This window comes from Hemitrygon akajei, chromosome 3, assembly GCF_048418815.1.
Source record: "Hemitrygon akajei chromosome 3, sHemAka1.3, whole genome shotgun sequence".
In the NCBI taxonomy this organism is placed as follows: Eukaryota; Metazoa; Chordata; class Chondrichthyes; order Myliobatiformes; family Dasyatidae; genus Hemitrygon; species Hemitrygon akajei.
This window is the reverse complement of record NC_133126.1, coordinates 44977853-45000064: the sequence shown is the minus strand read 5'-3', so window position 1 is coordinate 45000064 and position 22212 is coordinate 44977853. Positions and strand designations below refer to the sequence as shown.

Sequence of the window (22212 nt, the reverse complement as noted above, 5' to 3'; positions counted from 1 at the left end):
TTCTAAACATGCAACAAGAAAGAAGAAAAGAAAGAAAGAGCAACAAAAAAAAATCTACTATGGTGTACATGTCTCCTCAGTGAGCTAAAGCCTCAACACCTCACTCTAGCACTGGACCACTCACACAATAGCTGCTCCACTTAAACCCAACTTCTTTTTATTGGATCTTGCCAAGTGCCTTATTATGACTCATGGGGACTGTGGCGCGCAAAATATGCTGACTGACCCCACTCGCTTGTTTTAAACTCTCTCTCCCCGTCCAAGCAATCTGATAATTCATTGGGACTGTTGTCTTACCTTCTATCTTCAAGGCAGATTTTGCATATTTAACAGCCTCCCAAGGTGATGGAATGTCCAGAAAAACAGCATCTGCAATATTTGTCACTCCAAAGCCTTCTTTACATACATCTTGTGTTTTCACTGTGACCAAATGATCTACCTTGTGTTCATGAAACTCCTCTTTAGCTTTGTCTGCTCGTTGTTTATGAAATTCCACAGTATACAGCTGTCCTGTTGGTGCAATTGTTCGAATAATGGCGTGGGAAAGAGAGCCACTCCCTGTACCTACAACACAAAGGAAAAGATTATTTTTGGTTCACAACCAAAGTATATTTTACATGACGAAGATAATTTTCAATGTTTACAATAAAACTTACTGTGGCAAACATGAGATATGGGGAACCACCATTTGGCCAATGGATACAGTTTATTTAGGGCAGTGTTATCCTGGTCATTTCAGCAAGATTGACAAGGATCTGGCATTGTCTACAACACTATAAAGTGCACATTGGGATACAAAACAATGTGAAAAATACATTACAAATATTTCTCCATGAAAATCTGCATGCAGCACTCATCTATCACTAACTTTTGTTCTAACAATCAGTTTGTACTTTGCCAGAAATGCTCAAAGTCAGCCTTACTCCAAGTAAACAAACTGAATGCATGGACAAGATGAATAGGAATATCCTTGACAAAAAGGAACAAGTGTAGGCTTGGCAAAACTGAAACTAGTGAACAATTTCCCCCTTGGTTCTGCTTTAACTGCAGCCATTTCTGGAGCAATCAAGGTGGCAGTGGTTGGTATTGGTTAAACATGGAAGCCCCAGAGCTTTCTGTAAGAGATTCTCAGCTAAGTAGTTCCAACCACTTTTAGCTGCCTATGTGACCTTCCTTCCATCAAGAGGTCAGAAATGTTTTGCTCACCGCTAATTGTGCATTATTCGATTGTGCAGGAAACTTCCCAGATGATAGCTCAGGGTACTCTAAAACGTAGATATGACTCAGGGAAAGGCTGAGCAATCTAAAGTACATTTGCACCACACAAGAGCACAACAATGGACCACCCCCATAACAGCTTCCTCGAAGTGAAAAGGCATTGCCATTAGAAGGATCCTGGAAACTATATCCTCTTCAAGCGCACCTGGGCAGTTATTTAAATACCATGTGTACGAAGGTTCAGAAACTGGATCTGGATACGATGCAGCGCTCAACTCCCTATTATTATGCTGTCATCGACAAGACACAAATGAATGTAACAGAATAATCTCCACTTGCCAGAATAATATTTGTCAATTGAAGAAACGGTATCAGACAGCAAAACATTGTTTGGTTGTCACCCATTCCTCCACTCTAGCTCTTCCTTCTTGCCATCAGCAGTATTTCGACATAATGTAGCACAAAAAAAAACTGGCAAGATTTCATTTACAGCACCTCCCAAATCTACGATCCATTTCTGGAAAAAGAAGGGGAAAAAGACTGCACAATTTCTAGAAACACTATTTCTGGTTTGAAATATAGCCCCTACTCAACACTGCTGCATTTACGTATTAAATCTCCCAACTGCACTGCATTCTGAGAGTCTGTATGGCATAGAAACTGCAACCCTTCAAGGACCAGAAAGATGGGCAATAAACCTTGACTTTGTTTGTGATCTCACATACAGCAAACAGAAAAATTCCACCAGTTCCAATAACTTGCTTTTGATTTTGTGGTTCAGTCTTTGCTGAAATGTCTTAGATGTTTTATCACCACCTATTCTGGCAACCAGGAATGGGGCAATGAATGCTGGACTTGTAGCATTCCGTATGATCAAATTAAATTCAAAGCAAGCTTCAAGAAGGTTAAGCTAATCCTTTCTTCTGGATACTCCAAGCTTAACACATTTAGACAATCTCAGTTTCTCCCTAGCAAAGGATGCTATTTAAGAGATCTGTGAACCAATAACTGAAGCATGAGGGAGATGGAAGAGTCAAAACAAGGATTTCAGATCCTACATACAGTACAAAGTTCTGATTAGGAAGAGAATAGATACACTGGTGATGGGTAGTGGGAGCTATGGGTGATTGTGGATGGAAGGGAGAAAGAGGGAAGAAAAACTAGATTGGGGGTTGGATGCCAATCAAGATTTTGAATGGATGGTGAATAACTAACACAACAAAATCTGCAGCTGCTGTAAATCCAAAACAAAACCTACAAAATGCTGGAGGAACTCAGCAGGTCAGGCAGCATCTACGGAATTGAAAAAAAAAACAGTCAATGTTTCGGGATGAGACTCTTCTTCAGGACTGAGAAGGGGAAAGAAGCCAGAATAAAAAGGTGGGAGTAGGTGAAGTAGATTAGCTGGACGGTGACAGGTGAAGCCAAATGAGTGGGAAAGGTTTAAAGGCTGAAGAAGGATGGTGGGTAATGTTGAGTTTCTGAAGTGTTATTAAAATGCATTCACTAAAACAGGAATTTAAGTCCAGTCAAAAACTGGCCCAACCAGTCATTCTGACTTAAGCTAGAGGACCTTTTTTTGGAGGAACTCAGCAGTTCAGGTAGCAATCATTGAAAGCAACAAACAATTAACGTTTTGAGCAGAGACCCTTTATTGGGATTAGAAAGGAAGAGGGAAGAAGCCAGAATAAGATAGTTGGGGAAGAGGAAGGAGTGCGAGCTAGAAGGTGATGGGTGAAGCCTGATGAGGGGAATAAAGTGAGAAGCTGGGAGATAATAGGTGCAAAAAATAAAGGGCTGAGGAAGGAGGAACTTGATAGGAGAGGAGAGTGGATCATGGGAGAAGGGAAAGGAGGAAGGGCACCAGAGGGAGATGATAAGTAGCAGAGGACAAGAGAAGAGGTAAGAGGGGATCCACAGTGGGAATGGAAGAAGAGGAAAAGAGGGAGGGGGAAATTATTCTGGAAGTTTGAAATTGATGTTCATGCTGTCAGGTTGAAGGCTACAGAGATGGAATATGAGGTGTTGCTCCTCCAACCTGCCAGTAGCCTCATCATGGCAATAGAGGAAACCATGGACCAACATGTCAGAATGGGAATGGGTTTTGTTTGCTTGGACTTTTGTTCAATACCCAAATCTGACAAATATAATCCATATCCCGCCAAGTACTCAGACTCTAGCTTCAATTAGTAAGTCCTTACAAATAGAAAGCTCAAAATAACCGACTTTCTGGATACCAGTGTTTCCAGCATGACATTGGTGGAGTTAAGGGAGGAGGGAAGTTGCATTATTGACTAGAGTGAGGATAATGGCACTGCTTAAAAGAGAATATCCCAGAGGGGAATGTCTGGCCAGTCCAGATGGGTAGAACTTAGAAAAAAAATCACTTTGAAGGTATTATATTATAGACCTCCCAATAGTGAGTGGGAATTAGAGAAGCAAATATGTAGAAATATCAAAATAGTGGAAGAATAATAAGGTTATAATAGTATGTGATTTTAATTTCGTTAAATCTGACTGGGATTTCCTCAGTGCTAAGGGAATAAATGTGGTAGAATTTGCATGTCCAAGAAAGTATTTGAAGTAATATGTTGACGGACCGACTAGAAGTACCTGTGCTGAAGGCACACCACAGGGTTCTGTGCTTAGACCTCTCTCCCACCTATTTTTTTATTTATGATGTGAGGCTAAGTACAGCTCCAATGTCATATTTAACATCGCTAACTACACCGTCGTTGTTGGCTGAATCAAAGGTTGTGACAAATCAGCACAGTAGAGAGAGACTGAAAATCTGGTTGAGTGGTGCCACAACAACAGCTTCTCACTCAACGTCAGCAAAGCCAAAGAGCTGATTGTCAACTATAGCAGGAAGAAACCTGAAGTCCATGAGCCAGTCCTCATCAGGGAAGGGAGGTGGAGAGGGTCAGCAGCATTAAATTCCTTGCATCAACATATCAGAGAATCTGCCCTGGGTCCAGCATGCAAGTGCTATTACTAAGAAGGCACAACAGCACCTCTGCCCTCTTAGAAGTCTGCTTCAATTCAGCATGACACAAACCACCGCAGGTGCACTGTGGAGAATATCCTAACTGGTTGCATCACAGACTAGTATAGAAATGCAATGGCCCTGTCCAAATATAAAACTAAAGAAATACTAAATGCAAGCTGAAATGGGGAAATGGTGGCTTTTCTCTGCCTTTTGTGGACTATTAATTGTGAAGTAATAGCAAGAGTAGGTATAGAATCCACATTTTCTCACTATGTTACAACTTCTGTAAATCTTGTTCTCACATTTTGTCCAGCAGACCTCAAGATTCTTGTTCTCCCTAATGACAAGAATACAATGGCAATTCAACAACCTTCCATTTAAATGCAAATCTCTGTATGAATGAAGTTCAAGACCGCCACTGAGAAAAATAATCCATTCTGAAGCAAATTGAAAATTTACCACAGGAACCACGAAAGCATTTTTGATGTTAAGGAAAGTGCAACAAATTTACTTGCATACTTTGAAATTATATTTCAATAATTTATAAACTATCAAAATAGCTGGGGAAGAGAAAGACAGGGGGAGTGGGAAGAGTGGGGAAAGAGAGGGGGAGTGGGGATAGAGAGGGGGAAGGGGGAAGGGAGGGGGAAGGGGGGAAGGGGAAGGGAGGGGGAGGGAGAAAGAGGGGGAGGGAGAAAGAGGGGGAGGGAGAAAGAGGGGGAAAGAGAGGGGGAGGGGGAAAGAGAGGGGGAGGGGGAAAGAGAGGGGAGGGGGAGGGAGACAATCAATCACTAAGGAAATTAATCTCACAGTAGCATTACAAGTGCAATGGTATACAAATATTAGAAGAAGGAAAGAATAGAAAACAATTTACCTCAAACAATCCATTAGGAGGAGATCATCACTTTCCAGGCTATAGGTTGACTCATTAAGGAACCTAATAGCTGAGGGAAAGAATGACCTCATATAGTGCTCTTTGGAGCAGCGCAGTTGTCTATACTAAAAGTGCTCCTCTGTTTAGCCAAGGTAGTATTCAGAGGGTGAGAAACATTGTCCAGAATGGCCAGGATTTTTCTGAGAGTCCATTGTTCTAACACAGCCTCCAGTATGTCCAGTTTGACTCCTACAACAGCTAGCCTTTCTAAACAGTTTGTTGAGCCTCTTGCCACGTTGATGCCACTGCCCCAGCACACCACTGCACGGAAGGCTGTACAGTACTGGCAACAACAGACTGGTAGAACACCTGAGGCCGGCACACTCCAAAGGACCTCAGTCTCCTCAGGAAGTAGAGGCAACTCTGGCCTTCGTTGTACACAGTCTCTGTCTTGGTGCTGCATTCAAGTCTGTTAACCAGGTGCACCCCCAGGTACTTGTAGGACCTCACCACATCCATATCCTCACCATCAGTAGTAACAGGGAACAATGCAGGCTTGATCTTCCTAAAGTCCATTACCATCAGGACTTACTTATGTTGAACTGCAGATGATTCAGCCTCCACTATTTGACAAAGTCCTCCAACAGGGCCCTGTATACATCCGCCCATCCTCCCTTTAATCATCCAACTATTGCTGATTCATTAGAGAGTCTCTGCAGATGACGACTCAGAATTGTATCTAAAGTCTGAGGTATACAGGGCAAACAGGAAGGGAGCCAATACAATCCCCTGTGAGGCCCCAATGCTGCTTATAGCCTTGTCTGACACACAGCTCTGAAGCTGCATAAACTGTGGTCTGCCATTCTGTTAGTCCATTATCCAGGTAATAATAGAAGTGCCAACTGCATTGAACAGAGGTTTTCTCCAGCAATGAGGGCTCTATGGTATTGAAGGCAGTCGAGAAATCAAAACACATGATCCTCACGGTGCTGCCATGCTTATCCAAGTGAGAGTAGGCTCTGTTCAGCAGGTAGATGACAGCATCATCGAATCCAATGTACTCCTGGTAGGCAAACTGCAGGGGATCGAGGGCTGATCTGACCAGGGGCCAGAGGTAAGCCAGGACCAGCCTCCCTAAGGTCTCCACGATGTGTGAGGTTAGGGCCACTGGACGGTGATCATCCAAGACTTTTGGCTGGCCCTTCTTGGGTACTGGGACCACAGATGATGTTTTCCACAAAGTCAGGATCCTTTCCAGGCTGAGAAAATGCGCTGGAGAACTGCACACAGCTGCTCAGCACACTCCTTCAGGACCTCAGGGATCACACCATCCGGCCCCAATGCTTCGCCGTGTCTGAGTTTCCCCAGAGCCCTTCTCACCACACTAGTGAAGGTGACTGGGGAGTTGGTGGGAGGTGAAGAACGGGACGATAGCAGTTGCTATGTGGAGGTGTGGATGGTAGGTGCAGGGCAAGGAGGGGTTGTAGGCAGTGGTATCCTGTGTTGTTCATCCATGCGTTGAATTGGAGGGGGGAGGTGGGAGGAGGGGAGGCACTTCAGGAAAATGAATATCTGCAAATTCTTGAATAAAAATAATTGCTTACAATGTCAGTCCAAATTTATTCCTTGCACAATTATGTATGTTCTAATTTGAAGAAAGCATTTTATTTCCATCCTGGTACTGACATAACAGGACTGAGTCAGGACCTGGCAAATGAACTCTGACCAGTCATAGCACATCATGAAGTACAGTCGGCCCTCCTTATCCGCAAGGGATTGGTTACGGGACCCCCTGTGGATACCAAAATTCGCGGATGCTCAAGTCCCTTATTCAACCTGTCTCAGTGCCGTGGACATTAGGACCCAGCGGCAGAGATCGGAGTGTTTCTGTTCATGAACGTAATCATGATAACGATTGAAAATAAAGTGGAAATAATAAAGCGATCGGAAAGAGGTGAAACGCCATCGGTCATTGGAAAAGCGTTAGGCTACGTCGGTCAACGATCGGAACAATTTTTAAAGGATAAAGTGAGAAAGGCCCTGCCCCGATGAAAGCTACAATTATTACTAAGCAACGCAGTAGTTTAATTTTTGGGTTTTGGGTTTTTGATCCTCCACATCAACCTGGCAACCTGGTGGAGAGCGCACTCGGGAGCTATCTGTCACTAGATCGAACTCGGGAACTTCCCAAGCCCAGTGCTAAAATATACGTTCTTAATCGTTTTATATGCATAGAAAGGTAAAATATATACTATATACGATTGCAAATGTTTGACTAACTGACACTAAGTAATACCAGATGTACCTGTTCCGACTTACTAAGAGAACTTACGATTTTTTTCGATCCCGATCCACGATAACCCACGCACATCCTCCCATATACTTTAAATCATCTCTAGATTACTTATAACACCTAATACAATGTAAGTGCTATGTAAAATGGTTGTTATACTGCATTGTTTAGGGAATAATGACAAGAAAAAAAGACTGTACATGCTCAAACAACAAGAGCTGGAAGAGCACTTCTGGGTTTTCGCGATTCGCGGTTGGTTGAGTTCGCGGATGCGGAATTCGCGGATAAGACTGTAGTTCACCAAATTCAACATTTAAGACTCAAACTAAACTTCAGAAATACATTAATCCTTAAAATATTTTTCAAACATTGCGAAAACTCATCCTATTCCAAAAGAGGCTGCTTGTTGACTTTATAAGTCAGCTGCTTCTGAAAGCACCATCTGCAAGCACCATTTGAACACATCTCCAGTGGAATCACATGATAATGCCAAAAAAACCGCTTGACATCATGTCTGCCTGCATATGTTTGCATAATCAGTCAACCTTAATCACAAGTCTTTTTTAATCTAATCCTGATATCAAACATCATGAAACAAAAACAATACCTGCAAACTGATTCTGTTAAATTGCAGGTGGAGATTCCATAGGTTTACTTTTCAAGCCTTGGACTCTGTACAAATGAAATAAAGAATTCAACTTTGTCCCTTCCCCTCCCCCCCCCCATTTAGGTACTTATTCAGAACAAGACCCAATACCAAGAAGCATAATCATGCTTAACTGAGAACACTGCATTTTTAGATTTTAAATAACTTGATGGAACTATTAAAATGGTTTTAAATATTTTCCTAATTAAATCTCGTTTGTTAATAATATTGTCAGATTTTAATGTTATACGCAATCTAATAACATTAAAAAGGTGCACTAATAACAGAACTGCTCATTGGTTTACAAGAAAACGTGCACCAGATTCAAGTCAGCTCCTCACTAAGCCATGATCCCAATCTCTTCCAGCGTGTTTTTTTTGCTGTGAGAAAATATCTTTCCTTTCCCTTAGGGTTTTATTATGCTGATCAGGATGAATCTGCAAGGCAACTGTGACGAATACGTAGCAGCAAGATCTATCATCCTGTGGTTTCAAGGAAAAGTGGATTAACTGTTAATTGCGGTGATAACATTAGTGTTACGGACAGAAAGCAGGGCAAAGGTATTGGTGATAGATGTCCCAGCAAAGAGTGAGCTTGGAAATCACGGACTTAAAAGCATCTTATTGGGCTGGCACAACACACTGACTTGCCAACAGAATACTTCACTGGGTTGGTGATACAGTTTGGAACAGGACAAGACAGCCTCTTGTACTTTTGTTTTCTGATGCTATTCAAAAATGGATGCCTCCCTCCATTTGCAGTACTTAGATTTAATTAAACCAGAAAATAGTTCAGTTTTTAGTAATAGAAGAAAGCCCACAATTCAACTAGCTACTGGAAATTGGTCAACAGGTATTTCATGGTATTTTTATACGTACTGAAAATAAACTAATCCTAAGAAACTACAATCATTCCTAACGTGCTAATGCCGCAACAGATTCTACTCGTATCCCTGAAAACCATACTACAAGTACATCAGGAAATCACAACTCTATATATTTGCATTCAAAATGTCCCACTGACCTTGTTGAAGAAACTCCTACTCCTCAGTCTAAATAAACTGGGTGCAGGTCTTCCTAACCATCAGACCTCAGATAGTCAGGATGCACAGCTGATCCTCCCTCCTCATCATCCTCAACACAGTTGCCCCCTGGGCTGTGTGCTGAGCCCATTGCTGTACACCCTGCTCACACACGAATGCACAGCCAAGCAGCTGAGCAATCACATTGTCATGACAGTGGTTAGGGCTCATCACCAACAATGATGAGACTGCCTACAGAGAGGAGGTGGAAGAGCTTGAGGCCTGGTGCCAGGCAAATAACCTCAACAAGATGCTCCTGTACCTCACGTCACTTTATGGACATACAATCAATGGATATAAGCTATCTTACGTATTTATATTTATTGTGTTTTTATTATTACTGTGTTCTCTATCTCACTGTGATTCTGGTGTTGCATCAGATGTGGAGTAACAATTATTTCATTTTCCTTTACCCTAATGTACTGGAAGTGATATTAAACAATCTTAAACTTTGAATACGAACACAATTTTTAATGCAAACTTCAAGGATGTTGAAAAAAGTATGAAACAAAATAATTAGATCTGATTAAAAATAACATGAATTTGAAAAATATGATCTTTGAATTAACAGTTTTGATTCAGCACTTAATTCCCCATACTCCCTCTGGCCAGTTGCTGCATGACCATTCTGCACTTGCCCAGAGCATCAGGTTGGATCTGTGAAGAGCCTGCACTGAGAATCAAAATTCAAGCACAAGCTGTTGGAGCTGAGGTTTAAGCTGGTACCCATCACCACCATCTAATGACTGAGAATTAAATGAAGGTACAATACCTCCCATAAATGCAGAAAAATGGAGTGCTCAAAATCCTGAATCGTATAAGTAAAGGTAACCATTGTCCTCCCATGCAATTACTGCAAAAATTTAAATATGTAGTATTGGCTTCAGAGAACAGGCTTTGTTCATCATTCACCAGGTGATGGCAAGGACTTGATTTACCATGTCACAAACAAATTGCAGGAGGTACAAGAAGACAGACAATAAGCTGATGCTTATCTTTAATAAAATGATTATGCAACCACAGTTGTTTATTAATACATGGTGGAACTTTGCCTACAGGGAAACAGTCAGCACTGTCCCAATAGTACTGCGATAGAACAGCACTGTCTCAGGACCAGGACGATGAACAGCAGCTACTGAGCACCACTTTTAGCAACTGAGCAGTCCACACCACAGAAAACAAGATACATTTGTAAGCTGCCCTGAATTTAAACTATGACAGGAGGACAAAAAGCAAATTTTAAAACATATACAATTACAAACCACTTTATTTTGCTAGATCTGGAATGGCATCATTACATTTCCATCACCATTCCTGAGTAATGGCCATAACATTATTAACTTCAGTAATGGAATGTTAAGAGGAATGGACAATTGGAAGATAAAGTTACACTGAGGTCAGGAGAAAAAGAAGATAGAAAAGTTAACAAGATGAAAAACAGACAGAAGCACTGAGTATCAACAGAATTAGTAAATTTAAAAAAATCAGTCCTAGCATATGCCAGCAGAATAAATGCAAAGGCTGAGATTAATAAAGGCAGAAATTTGAGGAAAGCTAAAAGAAATTTGAAGAAGTGTAAAATAAATTATTAAAGGTAAAGGAAATTAAGTTCCTTATTTTCTTGCCTTTGTTTCTTCAAAGTGGATACGAGACAATAAATAAAAGGACAAGCAGAACTACACTTGTTTGTCTGAACTTTCAGAGGCTAAGCATATATTGCAATTATAGAATCACCAGAAATGTTTATCACTGAAGGCTGATAAAACAGAAATAATACAAAAGACAACACCCAAACTGGAGGTAAACAGATCACTGATTTCTGATGATTTGCATTTGGAAATTCCAAATGGAAGGAACTGAGAGCAAGATAAAAATGTAAGGAATATTGGGTTCACCTGTAATCTTCCAAATTACAGAAGAAAAATGTGCCAGGATGTCAATTGGCATTAAAGAGAGAAAAGAGCAACCCTTTTACACTAACTTATTTGTTGATGGATTGCTCATTACGTACATAGGATTTAATTTAAATACTCCACATATTTTATAAAGTATATATTTATATAAAGTCTTAATATACACACACAGCTGAATCAGAGCCATATCCTGAAGTTCCAAGAGAAGCCCATTTCCAATCCCTGGCACAGGAAGCATGCTGCACAAAATTGGTCAGTTTGCAAAAAAAATCCATGTTCACAAGCCCATGATGTGAAGAGCAGAAATTCATTTGCTCAACTCCAAAATGTGCAGTTCAAACATGAAGTTAACTCAGAACAAAACAACTATCCACACATTGCTTGGTTATTTTCTGCTTATTAGAAATTCACACACATCTTTGGAAGGAGTTTTGTTTTTCTTTAAGATATATTGATGTGATTAAAAACACCTTTTAATGACATTACAATAGTACAAAATTTGTCTGCAACCTGTTCTGGAAAACAACACTTCTTATTAATTCATTTACCAACCAGCTTATGAAACAGTTTTAATTAATTCATATACCAACCATCCAATCAGCTACCAACTACTGTTGTGGGCCGTATCAAAGCTGGTGATGAATCAGCATACCAAAGGGAAGTTGAAAATTTGGCTGAGTGCTGTAATATCAAAAACCACTCACTCAATGTCAGCAAGACCAAGGAACTGACTGTAGCCTTCAGGAAAGGGAAACCAGAGGACAACAGATACAGAAATACTGTATATTTAAAAAGTGAGGTATGGTCAAAAGCTTCAAAGACCATTCAGGAATCGGATGGCAGAGGGGAAGAAGCTGTTCCTGAAATGCTGAGTGTGTGGCTTCAGGCTTCTGTATCTCCTACCTGATGGTAACAGTGAGAAAAGGGCATGCCCTGGGTGCTAGAGGTCCTTAATAATGGACACTGCCTTTTTGAGACACCACTCCCTAAAGATGTCCTGGGTACTTTGTAGGCTAGTGCTCAAGATGGAGCTGACTAGATTTACAACCTTCTGCAGCTTCTTTCAGTCCTGTGTAGTAGCCCCTCCATACCAGACAGCGATGCAGCCTGTCAGAATGCTCTTCATGGAACCTGTACAGTCGGCCCTCCTTATCCACGAGGGATTGGTTCCAGGACCCCCGCGGGTACCAAAAAGCGCGGATGCTCAAGTCCCTTATTTAACCTGTCCCAGTGTGGAGGTCTTTAGGACCCAGCGGAACCCCGGACTTTATTTAACATGCTCCGTGTGGTGGACATTAGGACCTGGCGGTGCAGCTCTGAATCCACAGTGTTTCTGTTCACGAAAATAATCATGATCATGATTGAAAATAAGGTGGAATTAATAAACCGATCGGAAAGAGGTAAAACGCCATCAGTCATTGGAAAAGTGTTAGGCTACAGTCGGTCAACGATCAGAACAATTTTAATGGAGCATGTGAAAGGCCCTGCCCCGATGAAAGCTATAATTATTACTAAGCAACGCAGTGATTTAATTATTGAAATACGTATGTTTCTTAAGTGTTTTATATGCATAGAAAGGTAAAATATGTACTATATACTAAGAAAAACGTTTGACTAACTGACGCTAAATAACACCAGATGTACCTGTTCCGACTTCAAATCCAACTTAAAGACAGACTCAGAAACAGAACTCATTCATAAGCCGGGGACTGCCTGCACTTTTAAGTCATTTCTAGATTACTTATAATACCTAATACAATGTAAATGCTATGTAAATAGTTGTTATACTGTATTGTTTAGGGAAAATGACAAGAAAAAAATAGTCTGTACATGCTCAAGCAACGAGTGCTGGAGAAAGAACTTCCGGGTTTTCCCGATACGTGGTTGGTTGAATCCATGCATGCGGAATCCGCGGATAAGGAGGGCCTACTATATGTGAAATGCTGTTGTAGGAAAACAGCATTCACCCAGGCCACGCTCTTTCTTGGTATTGCCTTCAGGTTGAAAGTACAAGAGCCTCAGGACTTGCACCACCAGTTTCAAGAACAGTTACTACCCCTCAACCATCAGGCTCTTGAACAAAAGTCGATAACTACACTCATCTATTGAGATGTTCCCACAACCAACGATCTCAATTTAAGGACTCATTATCTTGTTATTTCATGCTCTTGTTATTTATTGCAATTTATTTATAATTGTATTTGCACTGTTTGTTGTCTTCTATGCTCTTGATCTTTCATTAATGCCGTTTACAGTTACTGTTTTATAGATTTACTGAGTATGCCCGCAGGAAAAAGAATCTCAGGGTTGTATGTGGTGACATCTATGTACTCTGATTGGAAATTTTTTACTTTGAACATTGCTGAATTTCCCTTTAACTGGTGCTACTTAGAGGGTCATTATTTTTGCTGCATTCTTTGTTCTGCAGGACAACTGTGGCATCCAATGACTTCAAGCATGTTAACTGCTTTGCCCACAAACTTTGGGTTACTGACACTTTCTGCTTCCCACCCTCAGGACCGTTTCAGACCAATGCTGTAATTTCTGCACAACACAGACATGTGTTCAGTTATTAGGAAGATCACGTTCCTATTTTCATGCACATCTACAGACCTTGCCCTGTCCCCGGTGAAATTCCTACCACATATACCCTGCCAATGCACAGACATGTTGTTGGCAGCCAATAGCTGAAGGTAGGAGGCCAGAATAGAAGCAGAAGAGCACAAGTATCTAGCTATGCCTTTATACTAGATAGGTGATGTTGTGGATAATGAAGTAAGTTTTCAAAGCTTGCAGAGAGATATAGGCCTGTTAGAAGAGTGGGCTGGAAGATGACAGATGGAGTTTAATGCTGATAAGTACGAGGTGCTACATTTTGGTAGGACTAATCAAAATAGGACATACATGGTAAATGGTAGGGCATTGAGGAATGCAGTAGAACAGAGTGATCTAGGAATAATGGTGCATAGTTCCCTGAAGGTGGAATCTCATGTGGATAGGGTGGTAAAGAAAGCTTTTGGTATGCTGGCCTTTATAAATCAGAGCATTGAGTATAGGAGTTCGGATGTAATGTTAAAATTGTACAAGGCATTGGTGAGAATTGTGTACAGTTCTGGTCACCGAATTATAGGAAAGATGTCAACAAAATAGAGAGAGTACAGAGGAGATTTACTAGAAAGTTACCTGGGTTTCAGCACCTAAGTTACAGAGAAAGGTTGAACAAGTTAGGCCTTTACTCTTTGGAGTGTAGAAGGTTGAAGGGGGACTTGATAGAAGTATTTAAAATTATGAGGGGGATAGATAGAGTTGACATGGATAGGCTTTTTCCATTGAGAGTAGGGGAGATTCAAACAAGAGGACATGAGTTGAGGGTTAAGGGGCAAAAGTTTAGGGGTAACACAAGGAGGAACTTCTTTACTCAAGAGAGTGGTAGCTGTGTGGAACGAGCTTCCAGTAGAAGTGGTAGAGGCAGGTTCGATTTTGCCATTAAAAAAAATTGGATAGGTATATGGACAGGAAAAGAATGGAGGGTTATGGGCTGAGTGCAGGTAGGTGGGACTAGGTGAGAGTAAGTATTCAGCACAGACTAGAAGGGCCAAGATGGCCTGTTTCCGTGCTGTAATTGTTATATGGTTATATACTAATTTCTACTGAGCAGAAAACCCTGAAGATGAAGAACTCAAACTTGGCACAAACCATCGATCAAAAAGCTGATATTCCTCCCCCTTTATATGGCTCAGAGTCTTCAACAACCACAGGTATATCAAGGCATTTGAAAAAAGTTACCATCCAAAATATGCTCCAAATTCACTGGTAGGAAATCAGTGTATGAATCCTCTCCCAATTAGCCTCAGTTGGCAAAGGCCACATTGCACAAATCCAGACTTATAAAACAAGACATGTTACTCCAAGCTCAATCAATGTGACAGAGGAAACAATTTCAGGATGCTCTCAAAGCCTCCTTCAAACAAAAAGGCAATGTTCCCTTTCATTCTTGGGAGTTCCTGGCGTGTGAGAAGGAGCATTCAGTATGTCATTGAAAGCCTCAAGTCATCACAAAACCTACAGTGAAGGAGATACCTCATCAGTTTTTCCTTCAGCCCAGGAGAATGCAGAGCAGACATGGGCAGTTGGCTTCATTGCATACTTCCCCAAAGTGCCTGCATTGATAGACTGCACTCACGTCCTTTAGCCGACAGCCCAATTCGAGGAGGACCTGGGGGGGGGGGGGAAATCGCCAGGACACCCCAGGCACAAAGCATCATGCAGGTGGCTTTTCCCCTTATACAGAGTGTCTTGGAAAGAGACACCTGTTTGGGAATGCAACTTCAACATTCATAATATTCAGTGCAAGGGGCAAGGAGGAAGTCACCAGAATCCTCCTTCTTCCCAGTCTGAAGAAGGGTTTGGACCCAAAACATCAACTATTTATTTATTGCCATTGGTAGTGCCTGACCTGCTGAGTCCCTCCAGCATTTTATCAGACAGACAGACATACTTTATTGATCCCGAGGGAAATTGGGTTTTGTTACAGCCACACCAACCAAGAATAGTGTAGAAATATAGCAATATAAAACCATAAATAATTAAATAAGTTAATCGTGCCAAGTGGAAATAAGTCCAGGACCAGCCTATTGGCTCAGGGTGTCTGACACTCCGAGGGAGGAGTTGTAAAGTTTGATGGCCACAGGCAGGAATGACTTCCTATGACACTCAGTGTTGCATCTCGATGGAATGAGTCTCTGGCTGAATGTACTCCTGTGCCTAACCAGTACATTATGGAGTGGATGGGAGACATTGTCCAAGATGGCATGCAACTTGGACAGCATCCTCTTTTCAGACACCACCGGCAGAGAGTCCAGTTCCACCCCCACAACATCACTGGCCTTATGAATGAGTTTGTTGATTCTGTTGGTGTCTGCTACCCTCAGCCTGCTGCCCCAGCACACAACAGCAAACGTGATAGCACTGGCCACCACAGCCTCGTAGAACATCCTCAGCATCGTCCGGCAGATGTTAAAGGACCTCAGACTCCTCAGGAAATAGAGATGGCTCTGACCCTTCTTGTAGACAGCCTCAGTGTTCTTTGACCAGTCCAGTTTATTGTCCATTTGTATCCCCAGGTATCTGTAATCCTCCACCATGTCCACACTGATCCCTTGGATAGAAACAGGGGTCACCGGTGCCTTAGCCCTCCTCAGGTCCACCACCAGCTCCTTAGCCTTTTTCACATTATGCTGCAGATGATTCTGCTCGCACCATGTGACAAAGTTTCCCACCATTGCCCTGTACTCCGCCTCATCTCCCTTGCTGATGCATCCAACTATGGCAGAGTCATCAGAAAACTTCTGAAGATGGCAAGACTCTGTGTTGTAGCTGAAGTCTGAGGTGTAGATGGTGAAGAGAAAGGGAGACAGAACAGTCCCCTGTGGAGGCCCCAGTGCTGCTGACCACTCTGTCTGACACACAGTGTTGCAAGCGCACGTACTGTGGTCTGCCAGTCAGGTAATCAATAATTTATGTGTGATGTTCTGGATTTCCAGCATCAGCAGGATCTCCTGTGTTTATGATTCCCAACAGAACAATCTCATTGGCTTCCTTCCCCTTTCCCTAAAATTATCTGGCTTGCCTATCAGTTCCCTTTGGATTAGTTTGGAATTTAATATGCTAAAGGGTTAAATTACTTTTAACACCTAGCAGAAAACTATTTGACCTCAGGAAGAATGCACCAATTCCACACAAGACAGATCCCATGACAGGATTGAACATGGGACTCTGGAACTGCGAGGCACTAACTGCTTGATAGCAAATGAGATCCATTATGCACCACCTTGCAAATGATATTATGTGAGAAAAGTACTTCTACAAATTTGTTCAACTGTATTAATACATGTTGAGCAACCCTTATCCAAGATGCTTGCAGCCAGAAGCGTTTCAGATTTCAGATAGTTTTTCAATTTTGGAATATTTTCAGCTATATAATTAAGATGGCTGGGGATGAGACCCAAGTCTAAATACGAAATCCATTTACATTACATATACAGCATGTACATATACCCTGAAAGTAGTTTTATATATATTTTTTAATAGCTCCCACAGCCTTGGCTGCTGTTAAGTAGTCTTTTTCTTAAACTTGTTCATCACACATGTACAGTACTGATGCAGCCATTCAGTGTATTAAATTTTCATCAGCAACGACCTTGGCAAACTCAATGAATTTCTTTGCTACCTCGTGATCAGCAGTCTCTATCACCACAAGCCTTTAAAATTTTAATGCCATGCCTTTTCTTTAATTTCTGTGAATATTCACAATTACTTTCAATTTTCAATTTGTTGTGATAGATCTTTGCTTGTTTCATGATCAGCATACTTTAAGCAGCACACACTCGCTCTGATGCTGATGTATCCACTCTTTCAATACATGATAGAGATCTTCATTTTTCACTTTATTCAGTGTTTTTCTATGTTTCATTAAGTTCTGTTCATTACACACGTGGAGGTCACTTCTCAGAACTGTCTGTGGTGTGCAGAGACCTACACATCGCCTGGGAACCTTCCTTGTGCCTTGCAGAATTATCCAATTGCTAAGTCATGTCAGCAATCCAAAAAAAATTCAGATTTTGGAGGTTTTCAGATTTTGGGATTTCAGATAATGGGTAGAAGTTGCAGTATATCTGAAGACTGCAAGGTACAATTTAACTTTCTAAGTTCATATTTCATGAAACTAAATAGTATTTATCAAGATAGAGGCTTTCAGCATTATAATTCAGTATGTCCTAGATTAGATACACATTATAGCATAAAATAATACACATTATACAAAATAGATTATACCAAGATTTCTGATATGATATTGCAACCAAAGAAGCCTAATTACATTGTATCATTGAAAGGATGTTAAAAATGACCAAAACATTCCATACTCACTGAACAGAACAATATTTTACCTCAGCACTGTCACAAAGTCACTATCGTGCTTTCATATTTACTTTCAAAAGTGCAACACAAAATCTCTACTGTAATGAGATAGGTTTACCTCAACCTTTTAAATAGGAATATTAATGTGGTCCACTTTGCAAATAGTTGTTTTAAACGCAAGAATTTTCAGTGGCTGATATAATAACAACATAAAGATGAGTTGGCTAATGATCCTTTAAACCAGAGGACTACATTTCCTGATGTATTATTGAACAATGACTGCCTTAATCTTTCATAGGCTTGAGAAATCACAAAAAAACTGAATAAAATGGGATGGCAGTAGATATAAAACATAGTTATTAAGGATATCCATTGCCACCGGTTGTCAGCTTTCAATAAAGCAAATACAATTGCTCTATGAAAGTCATTGCATTACACCACATTGCTCATCAGATCAGAGGAGTCACATGACTTCCCTCCTGCAGTAACTGCGCAGCAGTCAAGGACTCGACTAATGCTGCATCAGTTTTTTTAAAAAGCTAACCTGCTTATGAGAAATTTTAACCTTTGTGCATTGGCTCTGTGAAGCTCAAGGCTTCTGAGGAAGTAGGTAGTGATCTGGTGGCACATACAGATTTTAGCGATTTAATCAACTTCATGTCATCGTAGATCAGGATCAATATAATTCCACGAGGTGTGCTTCAACGCACATTTTTTTGTACCTTTTATCCTTTGCTTACAATTCAACGCAGAATTCTAATCAGGACACCACAGGAAAGATGCATCAGGACTGTATTACTTTTAAAAGTGAAGTGAATAGATTATAAAATTAATACTAGTGTGTCTTTATAATGACTATATTTTGCTTCTGATTGAACAATATCAATGAAAGCAGATTTTTTCTTTATTACTTTGGAGGAACAAGAAATATTTATGGAGCACATTCTTGTATTTATTTTTGATAAAATAGACATTATTTATCCTCCTGCCTTTTTCGATGCTTGTACCCCAAAAAAAAACTTAACAAGGAAGAGTCAATTAGAATAAATTCAATGAACATAGTTGCCAAAACAATGTATAGATGGAGGAAAGATCTTATAGCGATGTTGAGTGACAAAGGGAGAAGAGAGACATTATAAAAAAGACCATTTGTGTGACAAAATTTCTTCTCTGGAAATTTTCAACACTAATAAAATGCTGAAGAAATGAGATCGACTTGATCAAATGAGATTAATTTTCTCTACCAGAGATCATCTGCCCACAATTAAAACTCTCCACAAATTAAAAAAATAATTTCCTTAAATGGGATTCGCAAAATAAAAAGCCCAATTTTGTTTCCTGCAAGTCAGGTTTACATTGCAATGCAAAACCCCAGAGTTCAAAATATTTGAAAGCGTAGCCAGCAATAGTACTTGCTCTTTTGTCAGTCATGCCAGCAAATCAACGTGAAAGTTAAACCATTGTGACAGAAGGGATATCAAGAAGGGCCATGTCATCCCTCAGGAAAATATTCAGTGGATTCAAAGCCACAGGAACCTCCTATCTGCAGAATTTCTAAATAATTCAATGCTACCTATGGTAACCCTGTTTAAATTTGCTCCGGGCCTTCTAAAAAAAAGGAGAAAAAAGAAGAAAAAATGGAGCACTGTTCATTTTTGTACATTCTCCCAACAGTGCACAGTGCAAGGCCCACATTCTAGCTCTGGGTATATCGAGGGAGTTAGAAACACTGTCAACACTGACTATCTCGTCAGACAGCGAGAAAACAATTGTCAGGCTGAGATAACATTTAAAGTAGATGGAAAAGGAGCCACTATTTTTCCACCCTCCAGATGTGCTATTGGGGAGAAGCATCATCAACTTAGTCAATGCAGGACATCCCAGAATGCATCATATTTACAGCAAACCTGGGCTCATGACACCTTTTACAGTAAATCCAGCCTTGAAACTATCAAGCAAAAGACTGCAAGGGGAACAATGAACATGGAAAAGGAAGCCACTCCCACAGGGATACCTCAAATGTTTCTTCAGATACACAGAAGAGAGCTGACAACAAGCTCTCCCCAAGAGAATACAACTTGCCTCCTCCAGCTGAGAACGAGGCTACTGAAAGAAAGAGAAAAAATGCAGTCAAAGCAAGCTGCTAAACCTCAGTTGTGAGACCCTTCCCCCACCACCATCAATGAATGATCGGCAAAGGCAAGCAGGAGACTGCTTTTCCAGCAATCTTTTGTTTCCCATTTCACTTCAACAATTTGTCAAGTGGTCCTTGAGAGCTCGGTGGCAAAAAAAAAGCAACAAATGTCCCAGGCAGACATCAGCAGCTGCACCTCTTTGAATGATGAGGCAGCACTAAACAAAAGGGATGAAAAGGAGACAGAAAAGAACTCCCAGTCAAGAACCTGTGTGAGAAGCAAAGTCCATTTCACCTTAACTAGAGGAGGCTGGGAGCAGTTTATCAGCCAACCCAACCCAAACTTCTGGATACCAGAAACAGCACATTGCCCAACACAGCTCAGCTCCAGAAATTCAAGAGCAAATATGAATCCAGGAGCATCCATCTAGAAGCCCAGAACCAGAAGTGGTGACACAGTGAGGGAGAAACACAATGGTCTTCCCTCAGTCACCCCACCAGGTTCAATGTTCAACTCAGTCTTTGGGAGAGATCAAGACCAGTGCCTCAGCCTGGTGTTTACAGAAACAGTGGACATTCTGGGACAGAATAGCTGACTATGGTGATGCAATTTTGAATTTTAAAATAAAATAAAACAACGCTTTTAAAAATTGTATTATTTAACATACACAATGTGAAAAGCATCCTTGGAATACCTCACCAACATAAAGACCAACCTGCTGTTTCATCAGGAACAGGACCTGCCCTACTAAGTAACTTTTGGCAGCAATTGCAGTGATGGGCCCACAGGCAACCTAGTGGTCAGATGGTGACTGCTGTCCTGTAGCTTGGGTATTGGCTGCAGAGAGACAACTTCACCATCAACAAAAGTCAAAGATATGGCTGGTAGGAGACGTGACATACAAAAGTCGATCCAGTCCAGTTCAATGCACAAGTTACATCCCAGAGGACAAATGCCTGGCTGTCTTCCAGTACACCAACTGCCACTTGCAAGTTCCTGGCTGGATTTTGTGTTTCAGTGATGAAACTAGTTCCTTAAGGTAGCCAGGGAAAGTAGTGTGGATAAGCCCCCCACGACCTATTAAACGCTCATAATAACATGGGTCTAAAATAATCTCTGACAACCAAGTCTAGCTCCTGGCTTTCAGGTGTAGCTTAGCTACTAAGCCTGATGAAACTGTTTCTACTGAAAAGAGAAGGGGCAAAGACTGATTACTGGTGCCTAAAAAGCTGTTGCTTCTGGCAGATGGGGATCATCAGCCGTGGATGGCAGCTCATCTTGGAGAAGGAAAACTCTGGCCTCAAACTTCTGCTGCCTTGTGGCTATAAACACCCATGGGGAAGGCTTCGGCAGTAAACTCTGAGGAAGAATCCAGAACTAGAGTCCCTAAGGCAGTCCTACATTGAGTTCAACACTGACTGGCAACTTCTGCGACACTGTATTTCCTTTGGGTTCATCAGTTGTTGAAGAGGGGAGCCTGCTGCATGGGTAGCAGCTTGCTCTCCATATCATACTGCCTGTGCTTGCATATCATGTACAGTTAGGATGCAATATCTAAGGTTGACCCCGAGCGACGGAGGGCCTCAACAGTGATGAGACTAGTTGATTGAGCAGAGTCAACAGTAAACAGGAGGCCACCTCCACACTTTTGACTGAAATTGTAAACAATACTGAGCTGTGTAATGCCTTCGGCAACCCTGCAGATGGAATAACTATAATTGATCAAGATCAATCTGGTCCCAAATGGCTTCCTGTTTGTGTCCAAGCTAACCAGGTGGGTCACATTTCAAGATATCATATTTGTCTGAGGTCAATGCCTCCTAAAGAAAGATCAGAAGGTTGATATGGAGAAATAGAAGCTCCCAAAAACATCGAAAAGGGATTAAGTAGTAGAACCATAAAACCTCTATTTATTCCCTAGCACACTGGTGGAAAGCAAATCAAACAGTAGGCTTTTTTTTATATGCTCAAGAATGTTCAGAACGTCAAGAGTAAATATGTCAACTCCTAAAAATATGCAGACTCTGCTCCTGCATCAGGAATAGAGGTCAAAGAGGATCTCGACGAGCCAGCAAACCTCAAAGCCTCTTAATTAAGAGTGTTCTCCTTGGTGCACGATAAAACCTCTGTATGTTTCTTTTTCCT

At 41.2% G+C, this 22212-nt stretch overlaps 1 protein-coding gene across 1 annotated transcript in view; it reads right to left on the bottom strand.

The window, feature by feature from the left end:
• The window catches only part of trmt61a (tRNA methyltransferase 61A), a 57252-nt gene that overhangs the window by 12715 nt on the left and 22325 nt on the right, over window positions 1–22212 (bottom strand). Inside the window, exon 3 of the mRNA XM_073039742.1 lies at window positions 298–564. Within this exon, the coding sequence (XP_072895843.1) occupies window positions 298–564 (267 nt within the window). The remainder of the gene's footprint in view (window positions 1–297; window positions 565–22212) is intronic.